Below are 18589 nucleotides of genomic sequence, written 5' to 3'. Positions count from 1 at the left end.
TCTCCAGGCTACAAAAGGACATAGCAGTGCTAGAAAAGGTCCAGAGAAGAGCGACTAGGCTGATTCCAGGTCTACAGGGGTTGAATTATGAGGAAAGATTAAAAGAGCTGAGCCTTTACAGTTTAAGCAAAAGAAGATTAAGAGGTGACATGATTGAAGTGCTTAAAATTATGAAGGGAATTACTACAGTGGATCGAGATTTTTATTTTAAAGTGAGTTCATCAAGAACACAGGGACACAGTTGGAAACTTGTTAAGGGTAAATTTCGCACAAACATTAGGAAGTTTTTCTTTACACAAAGAACGATAGACACTTGGAATAAGCAACCAAGTTGTGTGGTAGACAGTAAAACGTTAGGGACTTTCAAAACTCGACTTGATGTTTTCTTGGAGGAAATAAGTGGATAGGACTAGCGAGGTTTGTTGGGCTGAATGGCCTGTTCTCGTCTAGAGTGTTCTAATATTTTAACGATTATTACACTCAGTAAATGTTCCCAAACCCTTTCAGACTGCAGGGGTAATCCACACCCGTGGGCACTCTGCAGAAATCTGTGGGAATGAACAAGTAATTGCACCCATGGAAGACTCTAGACCAGATATACAATTTCATTGAAAATATAACAGATGGATATGTTCTTCATTTCTCAGTAACCTCTGAAAGATTTTTAGTTGTTTGAAGTTTCTTGGCAATTACAGTACAGAAAAATAATGCCTATGTGTACTGTATAATGTTTACTGACTCACTCTTTTCATTATTTTATGTAATCTATTGTAAAATAGGTCCAATAAACAGCCCAGTTGTTTTCATTTTTCTCTTTTCAGTTTTATTTATTTGTCTTAAGTAAATTATTTGGAAAATCTGAAACATGCCTTGGCAGAATACACCCAGTATCCAAAATGCATGCCCCTTTATCTTCTCAGGTAAAAATAAGTATCAGGTCTTTTACTGATGTTCTGTTTTTGGATTTGTCTGTATCTAGTTTGTAACGTTTTTTCTTAGTCTAGCAAACTTTCTTAATGAATGCTTCAAGGACTGAGGTGTACTGCAATTACAGGTGTTATACATAGAATGGCACTGAGCTGCAAAACCACAAAGAGACTAGACAAAAATTCAGAGAATCAGAAAGAAAGAGAAAGTCAACCTCATTCTTTTTAAAGTGATGGTGAAAAGGCTTACCAAGGTAGTTGTCATCCTCTGGCTTCCCAGAGTAACTGTGCTGCCTGATGTCAATGTTGGTAGCTCCAGCAGGAATCCTCACAACAATGTTGTAACCTTAAGAAAAACATTTTGAATAGATTTACTATAAGAAATATAAACAGACAGGTAATTAAAACTACTTCGTGAAAAATGTTTTACCCTGCAAAACCGATAAAGTTTGTAACACACTGGTATGTGCCATCCATCTTGAAATGAGTATTACCAAATTAATGTCACATTATTTTAAAATAATATGCATGTGACAGATATAATGTTATGTTTGTAGCAAGTGTACAATGTAACATAAACCAATAAGCTACGTTTCACTAAGGACCCTGCAGTCTTACATACCACACTATAGAAGTCATTTAGACATTTTACTGAAATCAATTGTTTACTGAATGATTTAATAAATTCTGTTTTATCTGGATGAATTCTTTACTAAATAGATTCATTTTTACTTTGTCACTTACTAGTTAAGATAGACTAAGTGCTGTGATTTAACATCAAGTAAATAAAGAAATGTAGTGTAGTTAAAAAGATTTTAATTGGACAATAATGAAAATATGTATGTACAGTCACAATATATTCAACTGCATTTACATTTGTTTTCAGTTCTGACTTTGCAAAATACAAATATATATTCCTATAATCACTTTTAAATCTGGGTTTTTTAAGAGGTAAAAGGTGTTTTTTTCCATTTTATTAAAATATCCACAGCTAAAGATAACACCTGTTGAGGTACTGTATATTCAGATTGGTACTTAAGGCTTCTTCAACTCAGTATCTCTATGTGACTAACATGATACTTTGCTTTTAACTTCAACTCATTTTATTAAATGATTTTTTTTATGAATTATAAAGAATGTACCATACTACTAAGTATTTATTTAATTTTTTATCTGATCATCCATCCATCTTTCTAGCTCACCTATTCTAATTTAGGGTCCTGAGAAGTTCAAACATCCTTGCTTTTTTCGAAATAAGATTTAAATAAATCTTATGGGATTCTTACAGAAAGCTAGTCACTCACATGCCCAATTTGGGTCAATTTTAAAATTCATTCACAAGTTTATTATTAAATCTGCTTTCATGGAGACTGGCTAAGGCAGAATAGGTCAAGCATCCAATACTGCAAGGTTTACTTATGCACACACCTGTGACACAAGGCCAATTTAGTGTTGACAGTTAACCTAACATGTACTGTACATCTTTGTGATGTGGGAAGAAACTGTGCATAACTAAAGAAAACAAACAAAAATGTATGAAAACTCCAGACATAGTGACTGGACCTGAAAGTTATATGCAAACTTTATTTTCAGCTGTAAGCTTAATTTAAGTCCAAATATGATTCTATATTAAAAATGTACAATTCTAATACAGCAAGGACACTTGCTAATTAATAGCTAAGAGACATTTCAATTAAATATTAGTATACTTTTTTTTGTAAAAAAAACCAAAACAGTAAATAGATTTAATATTTATTTTTATTCTAGACATACAATACACTGTCTGAATACATATTCTGATGGAACCTAAATTTCTCATTTGTCACCCAAAATGGAGTACAGTATGCTCTGTAGGCTATAATAATATAATTTAAGCCTTTAGTTATCGGTAAATAATTTTTTGTGCCAAATTCTTCTTTTCACATGGAATCCATTATATCTGGTTTTAAAAAGCAGAAAACCTGTAAACATAGAAGTTCAGTTACAAAGCTGTTTGCAATTCCATTTCAGATTTGACTTCACCTCATGTCTCTCACAATTGTCTCAAATATTTTTTTTATTTGTAAAAGCTGCACTGTTACATACTACTTTCATAGTACTTTCTAAATCTGTGTAATTTTTAGAAGTAACTGCCTAGTTAAATCCAATTTTAAATCTACTATATTCCTGATATTATTGATATTAACCACAATAATCACAATTCCATTTAACGCTAGAATCCTTAAAGCCTACGAAAAAACTCCTGGGCCACCTTAATTCCTTTCTACCTCTCCATCAGTGTCTTTTGTTTTGTAAATGTGTCGATCAGCACAAGCAGCAAGCAGACTGCTATCCCATCTCCCCATCGCCACAGCTGAACTCGGACAAAAAGTTCTCCCAGCTCAAGTCTGTTAATCTGGGTGTTAGGTGCATGGAGTTGTAAAGGGTAAATAATATATTGTTATTTGGAACACATGCAATTCATGTGTGTTCTTCATCTACAACGATCTGGGTAAATGTAAGATAACAAGAAATTGTTGAACACATACCTAAAACAGAAACTTTTTTCATGTTATAGTGCTAATGATAAAATGTTAACATTAAGTGTATAATGTGTGAAGACTGAAGTCCAAATATTAAATAAACACTAATCACAAAAGGTATGTATATAACAAAACAAGTGCACTTTTATTCAAGAATATAACTGAAGAAAAATAAATCGGGTTAGGGTATGACTCTCACACAACCGTTTGGGTGGTGCAGAAGTAAGAACTACTGACTCATAATCAAGAGGTAACAGGTTCGATTCCGGCTGCTTCATAGAATTACTGTTTTGAGTAGTGTGCTGCTTATATTGTTACTATTATACAATAAAAGTGTACATTTGATTTGAGTCTGTAACAGCCGGTGTAAATGTATGGTACTTATAACGGTTAGTGTTTTTTTTTGTTTTTTTTTTAATTCAGTTTCATCCTCTCAGTCACAATCACGCTCTCCCCGATCTGACACTCAGATAAGGATGAGGGTTAAACATCAGAGAAAGAGAACTGAAGCCAAACCACACCCGAAACATCCACTCACACATAACAACAACGGAGCTGCACCAGATGTAAAGGTGACAAATGGCACTGTTTGGATGCAGCAAGAGGTCGGGCGTCATCCTGCTAGTCAATCTGCCACCCGCATAAACTGGACAAACTTCTGACTCTCTCAAAATTACTGGATGCTATAAACTCACTCCAAACTGGAAAGCAACAGGCCCAGATGGCTAACCAGTGGAATTTTATAAATCAAAATTTCAAAGTGATTAGCTTCACTATTATTACCTATACTAATAAAAGGCAAAGCCCTCACTGACTCACTCACTCACTGACTCACTCATCACTAATTCTCCAACTTCCCGTGTAGGTAGAAGGCTGAAATTTGGCATGCTTATTCCTTACAGCTTACTTACAAAAGTTAAGCAGGTTTCATTTCGAAATTCTACACGTAACGGTCGAAAAACATCCGCCATGTTGAACTTTCTTTTTTACGGCCCCAGCTTCCCTGCGCTAACCAAAACCAATGTACGTACTTATTTCGGTGGTATGACGCCACTGTCGGCCGCCATATTTAACTTTCCAATGTCACTAATTCTCCAACTTCCCTTGTAGATAGAAGGCTGAAATTTGGCATGCTCATTCCTTACAGCTTACTTACAAAAGTTAAGCAGGTTTCATTTCAAAATTCTACACATAACAGTCACGTTGACAACGTTCGCCATGTTCAACTTTCATATTTATGGCCCCATCTTCACGAAATTTGGTAGGTGGCTTCCCTGTGCCAACCAAAACCGATGTACGTACTCATTTCAGTGGTATGATGCCACTGTCGGCCCCATATTGAACAACAACAACAACATTTATTTATATAGCACATTTTCATACAAAAGAATGTAGCTCAAAGTGCTTTACATAATGAAGAATAGAAAAATAAGAGACACAGTAAGAAAATAAAACAAGTCAACATTAATTAACATAGAATAAGAGTAAGGTCCAATGGCCAGGGGGGACAGAAAAAACAAAAAAACTCCAGACGGCCGGAGAAAAAAATAAAATCTGCAGGGATTCCAGGCCATGAGACCGCCCAGTCCCCTCTGGGCAATCTACCTAACATAAATGGAACAGTCCTCTTTGTATTTATGGTTTTCACGGAAGGACTTGATGATGATGATTAGTCCATCAATGCTGGGGCATCATGGTGCTTTGAGTAGGTTGGTGGTGGCGCAGGCCGCCACCACAGAGAAACCGGAAAAAGAAACAAGAGAGAGTAGGGGTCAGTACGGATTTTAGAGCCACCATGAATAGTTATTATGATGAATTGAACATTGAACTAACGGTCATAACGGTCGACAACGTCAGCCATGTTGAACTTTCTTATTTATGGCCCCATCTTCATGAAATTTGGTAGGCGGCTTCCCTGCGCTAACCGAAACCAATGTACATACGGTGGTATGATGCCACTGTCGGCTGCCATATTGAACTTTTCAACGGTCTTTGTTACTTATGGGCCCATCTTCAAGAAATTTGGTACGCGGGTTTCCAACGCTAACTGAATCCTACTTACGTACATATATACGTCCATAGCCTGCAGCTCGGTCACCGTGTCAGGCGGCGTTGGATCCCCCATCCCAACCCCTCCCACGTTGTTGGCTGCCTGCCTATATAAGGCCGTCCGTCGCTCCAGTCTCTACATTCCCTTCCTTGTTTCGCCACAGGATTCACGTCTCCCTGCTGATAACTACAGCCTTTTTATTTAATCCACGGCTTCTCCGCTGTTTTATTGTTTGTTTATTACGATTATAGTTATTGTTTAGGTATTTTAGACTTACTTTACATTGTTCAGGCATCCATTTCCTTTATCATTCCAACTGTACCCCCATTAACATGTCTATCGAGGTTACCATTGATCAAAGAACTGTCACTTACTGAGTGGTTTCCATGCCCGGAAATGGCACCTACCTTTTCCATTCTCTGTGTTACATATTGCACGGCCATATCAGGCTTACTCTTGATATCCGGAGGAACATTGTGTCTTATGTATTGAATGACTGGGACAGGTTCAAGGTGTGGACTGATGACGGTACAGGAGATAATTATACTACACAGGAGCACTAGAAGAGTGAAATGCTAAAGCCCTTCACCTATGGTTCTGCATGTGAGTTGATGGCTGCCACTGAATTGTTTGGTTGTCTCCTTCAAGTGTACCGAAATGGCCAAATATTTTACACCTTTCGACAACTGCCAGTGCCTCTTAAACATCTTAGACTCACAGGTGACGATTTCAGTAGTGGACACTTTGATGTTTATGAATGTTTAAACTCTCAAAAGCTGGATGTGAAGTTATCGATGAAACTGGTTGTGTGCTTACAACGCTTGACAGATGCCGAATGTCTCTTCAACACAAGTCCTACAAATACTGTCGTAATTGAAACAAACCATGAAACTCAAACTGATTATGACAGCAGCAATCCAAGCTGTGAGACAAGATTACTTTTCACATGGCCAACTGTACGTTGCATGCTCAAGAGTAAGCTCAGCACACAGCTTGGTCATATTACAACCAGAGAGCCGAACTGACATTGTGGTATACAAAGAGATCCTTAACAAGTAATTATTGGTATATTTTCCCTCAGTTTAAAAAGGTTTAAACAATTTTTAAAACAATTTTAAGGCAGTACTTCGCCTCTGCGAAGCGTGGGTATTTTGTTAATTGTTTATAGAAGGTAGAGACAACAAAACTCTACCTCAAACAAATGTTTCGCCAAGCATAACTACTGTCTTACCAAAGAAAAATAAGGACTTGTCACAATGAGCATCTTATAGACTAATTTCACTTCTGAAATTTCTAGCCAGAACACTTAAGAAAGTGCTTTCTTCAGTAATATTACAAGACCAAACTGGATTTAGTAAAGGTAGACCCTTAGCTTCTAATTTTCAACACTGTTAAATGCATAAATATATCGTATTATCTTTGGATACAGAAAAAGCATTTGATATGGCTGAATGGGACTACCTATTCACCACATTGCACAAATTTGGGTTTGGCACAAATATATGTACATAAAACTACTTTATACCAGTTTAGAAGCTTCTGTTTGCATTAACAACATTATTTTAAATTACTTCTAAAAATAGAACATGGTACTCGACAAGTATGCCCCCTATTACCATTGCTTTTAACAATCGCCATATACTGTATATACAGTATAAGACCCACAAACCTCTGTATTAGTAATCCATAATTTTAAAAGATATTGGGATTCAAAATTTATTTGAATAAAAGTGTGCTTTTTTCAGTGAATTCTCTTGCGCACAATATGAGACTGGACACCTTACTATTTATTTTAGTAGGTCAGTTTAAATAGATAGGGGTGAACATCACAAGGAAATAGAAAGATCCTTTTCAACAAAAATTTGATATTAGCATGGAAAAAATTAAACAAGATGTGAATAGATGGTCTACCCTCCATCTCACATTAGCGGGGAGAATCAACACTGCCAAAATGAACACCCTTACTAGGCTTCTTTTTCTAATTCAGAGCATTCCCATAAAAATTAACAAATCCTTCTTCAAAAAAAGTTAGACCTAATTATAACCTCATTTATTTGGAATTCAAAACATCCATACATCCAAAAGGTGAATATAAATGACCTATTACTGGGTGAAAAATATACTAGCTACAAAGCCATGGACTTTGACACAAATTGATGGATATATACAAGCCTGGTCTGCAACAAAACTAATATCTCTTATAAACTTTTTATATTCTCCGTTTTGCGCCACAGTAATACAAATTATTGTCAATATACTAATAATCCAATTATCCAGCAATCACTCAGAATATAATAATTCTTTGCATTTATATAGCGCTTTTCTCACTACTCAAAGCACTCAGCAATTGCAGGTTAATAGCCTTGCTCAAGGGCCCAACAGAACATAGTTCCTTTTGGCATTTATGGGGTTCAAACCAGCAATGTTCTGATTGCCAGTGCAGATCCATAGCCTCAGAGCCACCACTCTGCCTGGAACCAATGCAGGAAGCACTTTAAGACAGAGGAGCTTTGTTGCACCTCTACATGACAATCAACTTTTTTTACCCTCTCAAACCTACATAGTATTTAACCTTTGGAAAAAGTTCAGGATTAAAACACTTAGGGATTTGTATATAGATAATGTCTTTGCATCTTATGAACAATTCCGCTTTAAATTTAACATCAACATATCTTTTTCAGTACTTTCAAATCAGAAACTTTGCTAAATGGAGCCTGCCCAATTTTCTTCACATCCCAACCAATTCTATTCCAGAAGAAATACTGATCAGCCTTGGAAGACATCATAGTAATCTATATATATAATTCACTAAGGCAAGACACCCATGGAAAGGCAAGACATCCATGAAAAGCATGCTGGAAGGGGCGTGGATTCACTAAGCCGCCGAGAAGTAAGACACCTATGGCGCACGCAGGAAGGAGCCACGCCGGAAGTAAATCGCCATATGCGGCGTGTAAAACGGTTTGCGAGGGGTATCCCATGGGATCCTTAAAACAATCCTTTACAACTGAGGTCAAAACACAATGAAGTAAGCAGTCTTTAAAAACCGAGTTTTCGGTTACAACGCACGACCACGTGCACCATAGCAAACTGTTTTACACGCTACATACAGCAATTCGCATCCACGCTAAACATGCGTCTTCTTAGATGCTCCTGCAGGAACATGGATAGTCTACGTGAGTCACAGGTGCATCTGGACTGTGCAAAGACGACAACAACTCAAGTGACGAGTTGGAGGTGGGCACATGACCGATGGCGGTCCGCCAGTTTTTAGTCACAAACGATTGTGTGTTGGTTCGTTCCGTGCATTGTTACAATGTTGCTTTTTTTGCTGATTTATTGCATTACCGATTTTTAAAATGTTAATTTTCTCCCTGTGCTTAAAAATCATTAAAAAAACGGCCTGATTATGCGGCGTATGGTACGCCGCGGGTTGGCTAGTATATAGTAATAGTAAAGTATATATTGTATCATAGTAATATATAAAATATTTTAGAATCTTTTCCTTTTAAAGATCTCAGGGTACAGTGTGAAAAGGATCTTTTACTGAACGTCTCAGAAAAGGAGTAAAAGGTAGCTATGCACAGAACATACTCCAGCTTCATATGCTCAAAGCATTCAATCATTTAACTTATAATTTTTTATCGAGCATTAGTTAAAATTGCCAAAAATGTATCCAGGCCATGATTCAACCTGTAAATGTCACAATTTAGCTCCAGCCTCACTGGGCCACATGTTTTGGGCTTGAAATGAGGAGCTTGCTGCACTGCAAAGCATCAAAGGAACAACAACAGGAAAGGATATCTATGAAAAGGTTTGCCAAACTATTAATGATTTGGAGCTGGACTGGGCTAAACTAGCCAGTGTAACAACTGATGGTGCTCCTAGCATGGTGGGGTCTATGAAAGGAGTGGTTGCACGCACTAACCAAGAAATGGACAAACACAACCATTTACGTCCAATAGCCATACACTGCCTCATCCACCAACAAGCGCTGTGTTGTAAATCACTGAAGTGTGACTCTGTCATAAAAGTTGTGGTTTCCTGTGTTAACTTCGTTAGGGCTCATACACTAAACCACAGACAGTTCCTTGAATTTCTGTCTCAGTTGAATGTTGCCAATGAAGACATTCTGTACCACACGGAAGTCCGTTGGCTAAGCCAAGGGAGAGTTTTGAAACTTTTTATGACTTACTTCCACAGGTTTCTGCTTTTCTGCTTTCAAATAACAAAGAAATACCAGAGCTTAAAGATGCAGAATGGAAATGGCACCTTGCCTTTCTGACAGATGTAACAAAGCTACTCAAACGTTTTAATGTGCAAATTCAAGGAAACGGGAAGCTCATCTCTGATATGCATTCACATGTGAAAGCATCTGAAGTAACATTGGACCTCCTCATTAAACAAGTGAAGGAGGAAAACTTCTGCCATCTCCCCATTAATCAAAAGCTGTTGGCTGAAAAACCATCAGTTGCATTCCCAAACAAAAATTGTGTGGATTCACTGGAAATGTTGCAAAGGGAGTTTCAAATGAGATTTAAAGATCTTCATCTCTATGAACAGGACATATAGCTTTTCCGGAACTCATTTTCTGCTGACATTGAAATTGTTGATCCGATTTACCAGATGGAACTGGTTGAACTAAAGAATTGTGACTCTCTGAAAGACGCATTCAAGTTAAGCAGCCTTACTAATTTCTATGCATCTCTCCCCTCTGAGACATATCTTAATCTCAGAAACCATGCACTTAAAATGGCAACCATCTTTGGAAGCACCTATGTCTGTGAACAGACTTTTTTCCTGAATGAAACATCTGAAATCTCCAATCAGATCCAGACTAACTGATGCACACTTGCATCACTTGTTACGACTGGTAGTGACAAACATGGAACCGGACATTGACTATCTCATCAGTCAAAAGCCGGGTCACACTTCTCATTGAAGTACTGGAATGTTGGTTAAAATTGTTCTTCATTTTAAATATTGTATTGTTCTTTCATTTTTTTGCATTACAAATAAGATTTGTGCAGTGTGCATGGGAATTTGTTCATGTTTTTTTTTTAAATTATAGCCCAAACAGTCTGAGGAACCTTGAACTGGCCCCCTGTTTAAAAAGTTTGAGGGCCCCTGTCATAGAAGGTTCCATTTACCTGTAAATCAGTTTTTCCACCAGATAAATGTTCCATAACACAAGCCTAACAATACTGTCAAGGAACATGACGTTGAATTCAGCTTAATAACGTGAAATCCCTATTCACTAGGATTCAATCCAATTGAACATCTGTTGGATGAGATCAAACAAGTTATTCCAAGTAGAGATTCACCAGCAGTAATCTTGCTACACATATGGGATACCATGGAGTTTAATTTGGCCAACATATCTATACTGCACGTTTGAAACCTTAGTAAATCTTCCAGCCAATGGATTCAAGCTATTCTGCAGGCTGATGGGCACTAGATCACCGTTTAGTAGAATTACCAAATAAAAAATAACTACTGACAAACTGTCCACACTGTGACCCAATTCCAGTGATAGATAAATAATAATACTGTACAAATACACTTAGAAGAAACACCGGACACACAAACTAATGCATGTGTTTCTACAATTATATACTATACATTATTTTTCCCACCTCACTCTTCTACAATAGGTATTTTATATACTGTAGGTATTTAGAATTAACAAGATATGCATCTTGTTCACCATCTCACCCAATGTTAGTATTGAAAAGCAATAGATTTATAAATTTATAAGTTCATCATTGTCATAAGTACAGAGAAGTTCTTACATGCATGTTCCAATCAACATGCAACATGTCGTCATTCCCTGGCACCATAATTAGTAGTATTGATATACTATGCATATAAATATTCATTATGAAAGAGGGCATAATGCTCAAACATATCAAAAATAAGTAGTGTGTAAGTATATCATAGGAAGTATTGATCACTACGATAGTGGTATACTAAAACATATATTATTTCTTATGATGATCTGCATTTGAAGTGTGTGAACAATGAGAGAATGACAGAATATTTAATACATTAAAATAAAAATTAAGTGCTATTTGCACTATTTCAGTGACAAAAATAAAGTAGTTTTGGATTAACCATACCATACTGTGCACTGTTGAAAGTACCAGCAAGAGTTTTGCAGGATGAATTATCACCACCACAGACTCCACATTTATCTTTCCTTGCCTTGGAATTCAGCACATGATCACATCCAGCTTGCTAAAAAAGAAAGAATTAAATTTTAAGTACATGAAATGTACTGAGCCATCTGGAAAATTTCACCTATACTGGCTCAAATAAACTACAGTCCTTTCTCTGCTAATTTTCAGTTATTATTTATGAGTACCCTGCACAGGCCTTGTACACAGATGTCGTGTGTCTCAGGTTCACACTGAGTTCCATCCACTACGCGGTCTTTCAGTTGATAGTAGGCAGTGGTCCCAGCTACTCTGCAGAACAGCTTACACCGGTCCTTTATCTGAACTAGGGAAGTAAATCATTCATTAGTGCTGCTGGTATCTATCATCACTAAAAAAAGTAAACACAGTTACAAACTTCTGGATATCTAAAATCCCATTGCATCAATAATGTTTCATTTATCATGGGTTATAAGAACCCAGTTGAAATATTTAAAAAATAAATTTTGTTACTTAAAGAAGAGTCTACAGACTGTCAAAAATATAGTCATAAACATTCCAAAACAGAACAGTCTGAAAATATTTAGTTCATTTAAATGCAGTATGTTGGAACATGGTCACACAAGCAGATTTTTTTGAATGTGCTTATACAGTGAGAAAACTATGCATACACAGGACATACATAATGCATGGTATGATTATTTACTGGGCTGAAAACAACTTCCATTAGACACGGATGTAATATTTTTGTCCCAGATGACTGTTAAAGTAACTGGAGTTCAGCTGTGCTTTCTCCTAAGCAAACCAAGACCTGCTTAAAAACTGGTCGATTGATTTGTTCCTAAGATTTCCTTATTGTAAAATGCTGCTTTTGTCTGAAGTGCGTAAAATAACAATGATTTGAAATAATTAAACATCGAGAGGAAACTTTTGCCTTTACTTTTGTTTTCAAATTTATATTAAGTAAAAGCAAGAAAGGTTGGCACAGATGCACAACAGTTACTGTTGTCATCTTCAAACACTTATTTCTTGATGTTGCTGGGATGAACTGTGGTTCCATGTTTGCCAGTATTAGAATAATTGTATTTTGTAAAGTGGTTTAATAATAGGGACATTTTATAAAACATAAACCAGTATTGTTTAGGAAGCATTCATTGTGAAATTATATTTTTATTGATTTAGAAAAAGAGGGAGCAGAGTTCTACATACTATATTTTACAAATACTAAGTGGGTAGCTCTACAGATAAACAGTACATTGGTGAGTTTTGTCCCATTGGTTAATTAATGTATCACCAAGGATTTCAATTTGCTCAGGCAATAAACATGACATATACAAAATTGTTCCATTTCTAACTCAGGTGTCTTTAACTAGTGGCATCTTGCTCAAATTTCAAAAATGAAATTTTGCTTTGTACTTAACTAGTAAAGTCAAATGATTTGACCAATGCAAGCAAGACTGAAAAGGAGCTGGAAAAATGTATATCATATAAATAAATATAGTACATTGTTAAACTTTTATTTAATTAGATTATGAAAGTTACAATGCTAAACTGCACACATCTTGAAATGACAAGCAATTTCTAGTTATTTATTGTATACTGCACAGTCTACATAACTAACACTGTTTGACATGTGTTCTGAAAAACGAATACTCTTATAAAAGCTCACAAAACAAAGGAAATATACTTGATGAAATACAAAGAATGAACAGTGTTATCCTATTGTTACCCATTACTTATTTCACAGTGTTTAAATCATTTTGAATACTGCTTACTGCCACTGTATTTTGGCATCCATCGTACAGAAGGAGGTAGTCCATTAATATTAAAATGAATGCCATTAAATTCAGAACACTGTTCCTCTCTGAAATCTTTACTGCCTTTTGGGCAGCTCTCTGTGTTACAAGAACGGAATTTCATTCTTCTCCCAACACAGAATTTTCCTCCGTTCCTTGGCCTATAAAAGATAAACAAAATAAGCAAAATTCTAAAATATCCATAAATTAACTGAATTATGTTAAAATGCATTGCATAAATTAGGACAATACTGTATTAAAAAAGCAAAATATAAATTACAGTCTCTTTTTCTAGACACCATATAAGATCAGATGATGGTAACTTCCTAAAGGCATATTATAAAAAATACTCAACACTCATTTTTAAGGCATAAAATGTCACTTGACACGATGTGCAATATTTTCAACAATAAAGAGCTTTGAAATGGCATAGAAAATGTCAATGAGCTACCATATGGCATACACAAACCAATCTGTAGGCTAATAAAGAGTAAAATTTTCAGATAAAAGGTACTCACTCTGGTTTATTGCAGTCTCTTACTGCGCTTCTAATCCCTCCTCCACAAGTTCGGGAGCAAGCACTATATGGTCCCCAAAGACCCCATTCACCATCCACAGGGCGCATTTCGATTTCTTTGTTCACACAAAGCCCCTGTCTGCAGTGCTGAGTATAGAAAGAGAATAATGGCACAATACCAGGCATTTTATATAAAAAGATGTAATCAAAAACTGTATGACTAATATAAAAGATAAAAAAGATAATACTCTGCTCTGGACTTCACTGCAGTTTTGCAAATAGGCAATGATAAATAAAGTTAGCTTGGATTACTAGACAAGTAGGCTAATAGACTTCATATTGGGCAATTAATGTTACTGGTACATTTCACAGGTACATTGGTACATTTTACATTTGATTCTTACATTATTTGACAGGTTAAAAGGCTTCCATATATTTTAATTGTCGATTTTCTGACTTTTGAACATAACATTTACAAAGATTTTACAAACAAGACAATTAACTGCTAGATCTATTAATTGTGTACACATGTCCTCATGTACTATATACGTAATAACGATTAAAAGCAACATACTTTCTAATAATAAAATATCACAGAACAAGCTGTCAGCTACAACTTAACATTTCTTCTGGTGCAAATTAAACGTTTAAACTTCAATGTAGAGTATATAAGAAGTATCAGCAAAATACACTGTAAAATTATATATATTTTTATGCTAGTATAGCTTTATTTTTACCTCATGACTTTTAGGTTTTCTTACATCTGGATGCTGACTGCTAAATTCACTGGATACCCTGCTTTATTATATTATCAGATCTTGAAATACAAAAATGATTGTGTTCATAATGTGTTTAGCTTCCTTTTCATATTTCTGACATGTTTAATGCAAACAGAGAACAGCGGGAAACTCTTAAAGAGTCAGGGGCCATACCTGCTACCAGGGCAATGAATTCTTTGTCTGTTATTCAAAGCAATTCCCCCTTATTTTGAGGTTTCAAATCTATTCTTGCCTTTGAGAATCAGGCCAGACTTCTAGTATGGCTGTCAACCTTTCATCTACGGATTACTAACTACACCACTGTGTGTGAATTTGGTTCAGATGTGAAGAAGTTGGAGTTTGCAATTGTTTTGCTCGGAATAACTAATGTAAAAGTATTCTTTCCATGTATTGTACATTGTTAAAGACATTTTCTGCAAAACAGACTTTCAAATCATTATTCACACTATTTCAGAAAGTTTTAGCTTTAGGCTTATTTTTCTTGGTTTTTAACTAAAGTAAAATATATATTTTTAAAATTAAAATAACTAGAGTGTAGCAAAATGTGTCTGAGTAATCTAATAATTATCAGATTTCCACATTAGCTGAAATAAATAAAGCCAGACTGTAAATAGGTGGATAAGTGGGTTAATATGAATGGTTAGGAGGGTATATGTCAACATTATTTTATCCCTTTAGTTTTCAGTGATGCACTATCATGGATTTCTACAGTAGTAAACAATGTTTTTTCTGGTATAATGGCAGGGAACTACTATGTTCAGAGGATTATAAAGTATATTTTAACTGAATTTAAAACATTCATTACAGGCAATTTGTACATAAATTCAATTATTTTAAGCAGACATTTAAAATAGATTCCAGGTGATTTTTCTCACTGGCATTGCTGACAGGGTGCCATATTGGAGGGTAACTCTGATTGGACTCGTGCCCAAATGGCACCATCAGAACAATCACATGGTTCATTGTATACTATAGGACAATTGTCAAGATAACCATAAATCCTGTTTCTGAAGCCCACTTTGTGAAGTTTGACCTTTCATTCCATGTCTGCATCAGCTACCACTAAGTACTGGTGTCTCATCCCAAAGGTTCAACATAAGAGCAGTTTAGACATAAATAGCCTACTTAGCCCACCACTGCATGTCACGTTGTAGTCACCATATGGCTCGATTAAGTTACTTTTTCAACCACACTACTGAGTCACTTGTTCCATAAATCCTGAGAGCTCTGTTTGAAAATAATCTTTCCTAAGATTTGTATGCAATTAAGTCAAACACCAAATTCTTATTTGCTTCCATGTTCTATTAAAATGTATTTTAAAGAAACAAATAGCATTGACTCTACTTACTCACATCATTTAAAACCTTCTAATCATCCATCCATCCACCCATCCATCTATCTTCTAAACTAGTGTTTCTCAATGCTTACTACCTTACTGTCTCATGACATAGTTTTACCCACAAGTTGTCCACCTTGATGAAATGAGCGCAAATGGAAGGAGAGTGTATCCCACATGGTGAATCAAGGATGAATGAAAGAACAGGGAGGCCTGGGTGTCAGGAGAATAACCATTCATGAAACATCTACAAATACAAACGGGGATAAATATCACGCAGCACTGTCAATCGCTTAGGCAATCCACTCATGCACTCAATGTACTGCAACCCAGAGGTTGAGAAAAACCCTTTGGCACCCACATCCCTATCTCAGATTGAATATTGTGGTACAAACCAGCTCCTGATGGGGCATCATTCCATTGTAGAGTACATTCATGCACACACCCAAACTCAGAAATGGATACGTTTAGACCTTCCAATTAACCTAACAAACACACTTTGGCCAGTGCGAGGAAAACTGAAGTACTTAGAAAAAAAAACACTAGGAAAACACCCAAAATCCACAAAGACAATGGCTGCAATTGGATTAAAATTGTGGACTCTGTGTCTTTTTTATTAGACTGAAAATATTAAAATCTTCTCGTCTTTTTCTACGCCAATGTGCTGAAGAATTAAATTAAGAATAGTAGTGCGTCTTTTTCTTTAGATTTGCTTTTTCTTTTTTTACATTATGGAGAACAAAATTGCACATGTATTCAGATATGGCCTAATAAGTGTATTACACAAATGCCCTGCACTGTGAACAATACAGGGACTATATAAGCTAAAATTTTATTTGCCATTTTAACTGCTACTGTACTGTATACTGCCAGCCTTAGATCATCATCTACTATAGCTTATGTCTCATAAACTGTACCTTACAGCTCCTGACCTCACACCATGCAACAATGCTGAATATTTTCCCTGCTTATTTGTAAGACCTCACATTTATTTAAACTCCTTTATTTACCACATATCTAAATTCTGCCCAGGTCCTTTCAAATGTATTTTGCTCTCTTGATGGTATTTCTTAATCTACCTAATTTGGTGTTGTCTGCAAAATTATTTGCATTTTTAAAAAATATTAGATTTTCTTTAAACCAGTATGAGATGGTGGTGGGATTTGTGTAGTCTGGTGCAAGGGTATGTGGTGCTTAGTTTGGCATCTTATAATGATACATAGATGTAAGTACACAGTGATTTCAAACTGACTTTTTCATATTGTCTGCTATAATGTTACCATTATTATGCACAACAACTTTCTGCTATGTCAACATGGCTTGCATATTCAGAACTAGAAACGGGCCCACTCACCCATGCAAATTATATAGGCTATGTTACTAAAGACCTGATGATAAAGTGTTATACATATCAATTTAACAATGGCAACACAAAATCAGAGGCAGGCAGAATGCGAACTTCAACATTTTATGTCAAAACTAGTCAGGAATTTTACTGACAAAGTCACTGACAGCTGCATTCTAATTTACAAAAAACAGGAAAAAGTGAATTCTAAACTGGAGATACTGGGCTGGTTGTTTTCTATCCGAAGGCTGTAGTTTCCACTTGAATCAAACATTTGCAGGGTGCATAAGTACCTAAGGCAATATATCTGGCTAGCATGTGCACTGAGATAGTTTAAGCAGGTTCAGTTACAAAACACCTGTTTAGCCTTGGTCATGTCTATTATGGATATAAATGATGTGAGCGGGAAATAACCATAATGCACCAATGCACAAATGTCAATCAAGGTGCCTTTGCAGACAGTTCAACTACTGTCAAAGTTACTTCAGTAATAAATTGCCAACATCTAAAACACTGGGCAAATGAAGATGGATTAATTATATTTTTAATGGCATAACTATGTGAATGAACATGAAGCAGTAATGTTTAATAATTATATATTGTTTTTTAATAACTTATTATTTTAATTTTTTTAAAGTGATACTGAGAAGTCTGGTCATCCTGCATTTTTTGTACGTCAGTATTATTTTAGATTTCTGTATAAGCTGGAACTAAATAAATTACAGTGTTCATCTGGAACTGAATGCATTTAAATTACACTCAATTTTCCCTATTTCCTTTTTATCATAGATACTTTTCATAGAAAGGTACATTAAATGGAGAAAAACAATAACATTACAGACACTGACAGCATCAGACCAGAACATTGTATAAATAACTAAAATAGTATGTTCACATTGAGGTCTGTTAAATAGTTAAACTCAACTACTTTTTGTCATCTCTGTCAATTATAATGTACTACTCTTCAGCTCTTAAAAAGCAATTTACCCAGTTTCAGAATCAGACATTTTATGGGAGTTCAAAACTGACTTAACATTTGCAAATTCTTTAAAAAGAATACTTTTCAATGACTACACTTAGTCTGTCAAGTTCCTTTTGGCAAACAAGTTAGTTTGCTTTTATTTCACTTCATCGTTGTGTGCTGATTGCTCAAAAGTGCTCAC

General features: G+C 35.7%; 1 protein-coding gene across 2 annotated transcripts in view; it reads right to left on the bottom strand.

Annotated features, from left to right (window-relative positions):
- Window positions 1–18589, bottom strand: part of LOC120533851 (A disintegrin and metalloproteinase with thrombospondin motifs 20-like) — a 423413-nt gene that overhangs the window by 182693 nt on the left and 222131 nt on the right. For both annotated transcript variants that reach the window (XM_039760893.1, XM_039760894.1), the window contains exons 12-16: window positions 13968–14113; window positions 13429–13610; window positions 11863–11999; window positions 11618–11735; window positions 1177–1272 (exon numbers count right to left, since the gene is read on the bottom strand). In XM_039760893.1, the coding sequence (XP_039616827.1) occupies window positions 1177–1272; window positions 11618–11735; window positions 11863–11999; window positions 13429–13610; window positions 13968–14113 (679 nt within the window). The remainder of the gene's footprint in view (window positions 1–1176; window positions 1273–11617; window positions 11736–11862; window positions 12000–13428; window positions 13611–13967; window positions 14114–18589) is intronic.

This window comes from Polypterus senegalus, chromosome 8 (assembly GCF_016835505.1).
Source record: "Polypterus senegalus isolate Bchr_013 chromosome 8, ASM1683550v1, whole genome shotgun sequence".
Classification (NCBI taxonomy): Eukaryota; Metazoa; Chordata; class Cladistia; order Polypteriformes; family Polypteridae; genus Polypterus; species Polypterus senegalus.
This window is presented reverse-complemented; position numbering and strand designations above follow the sequence as displayed.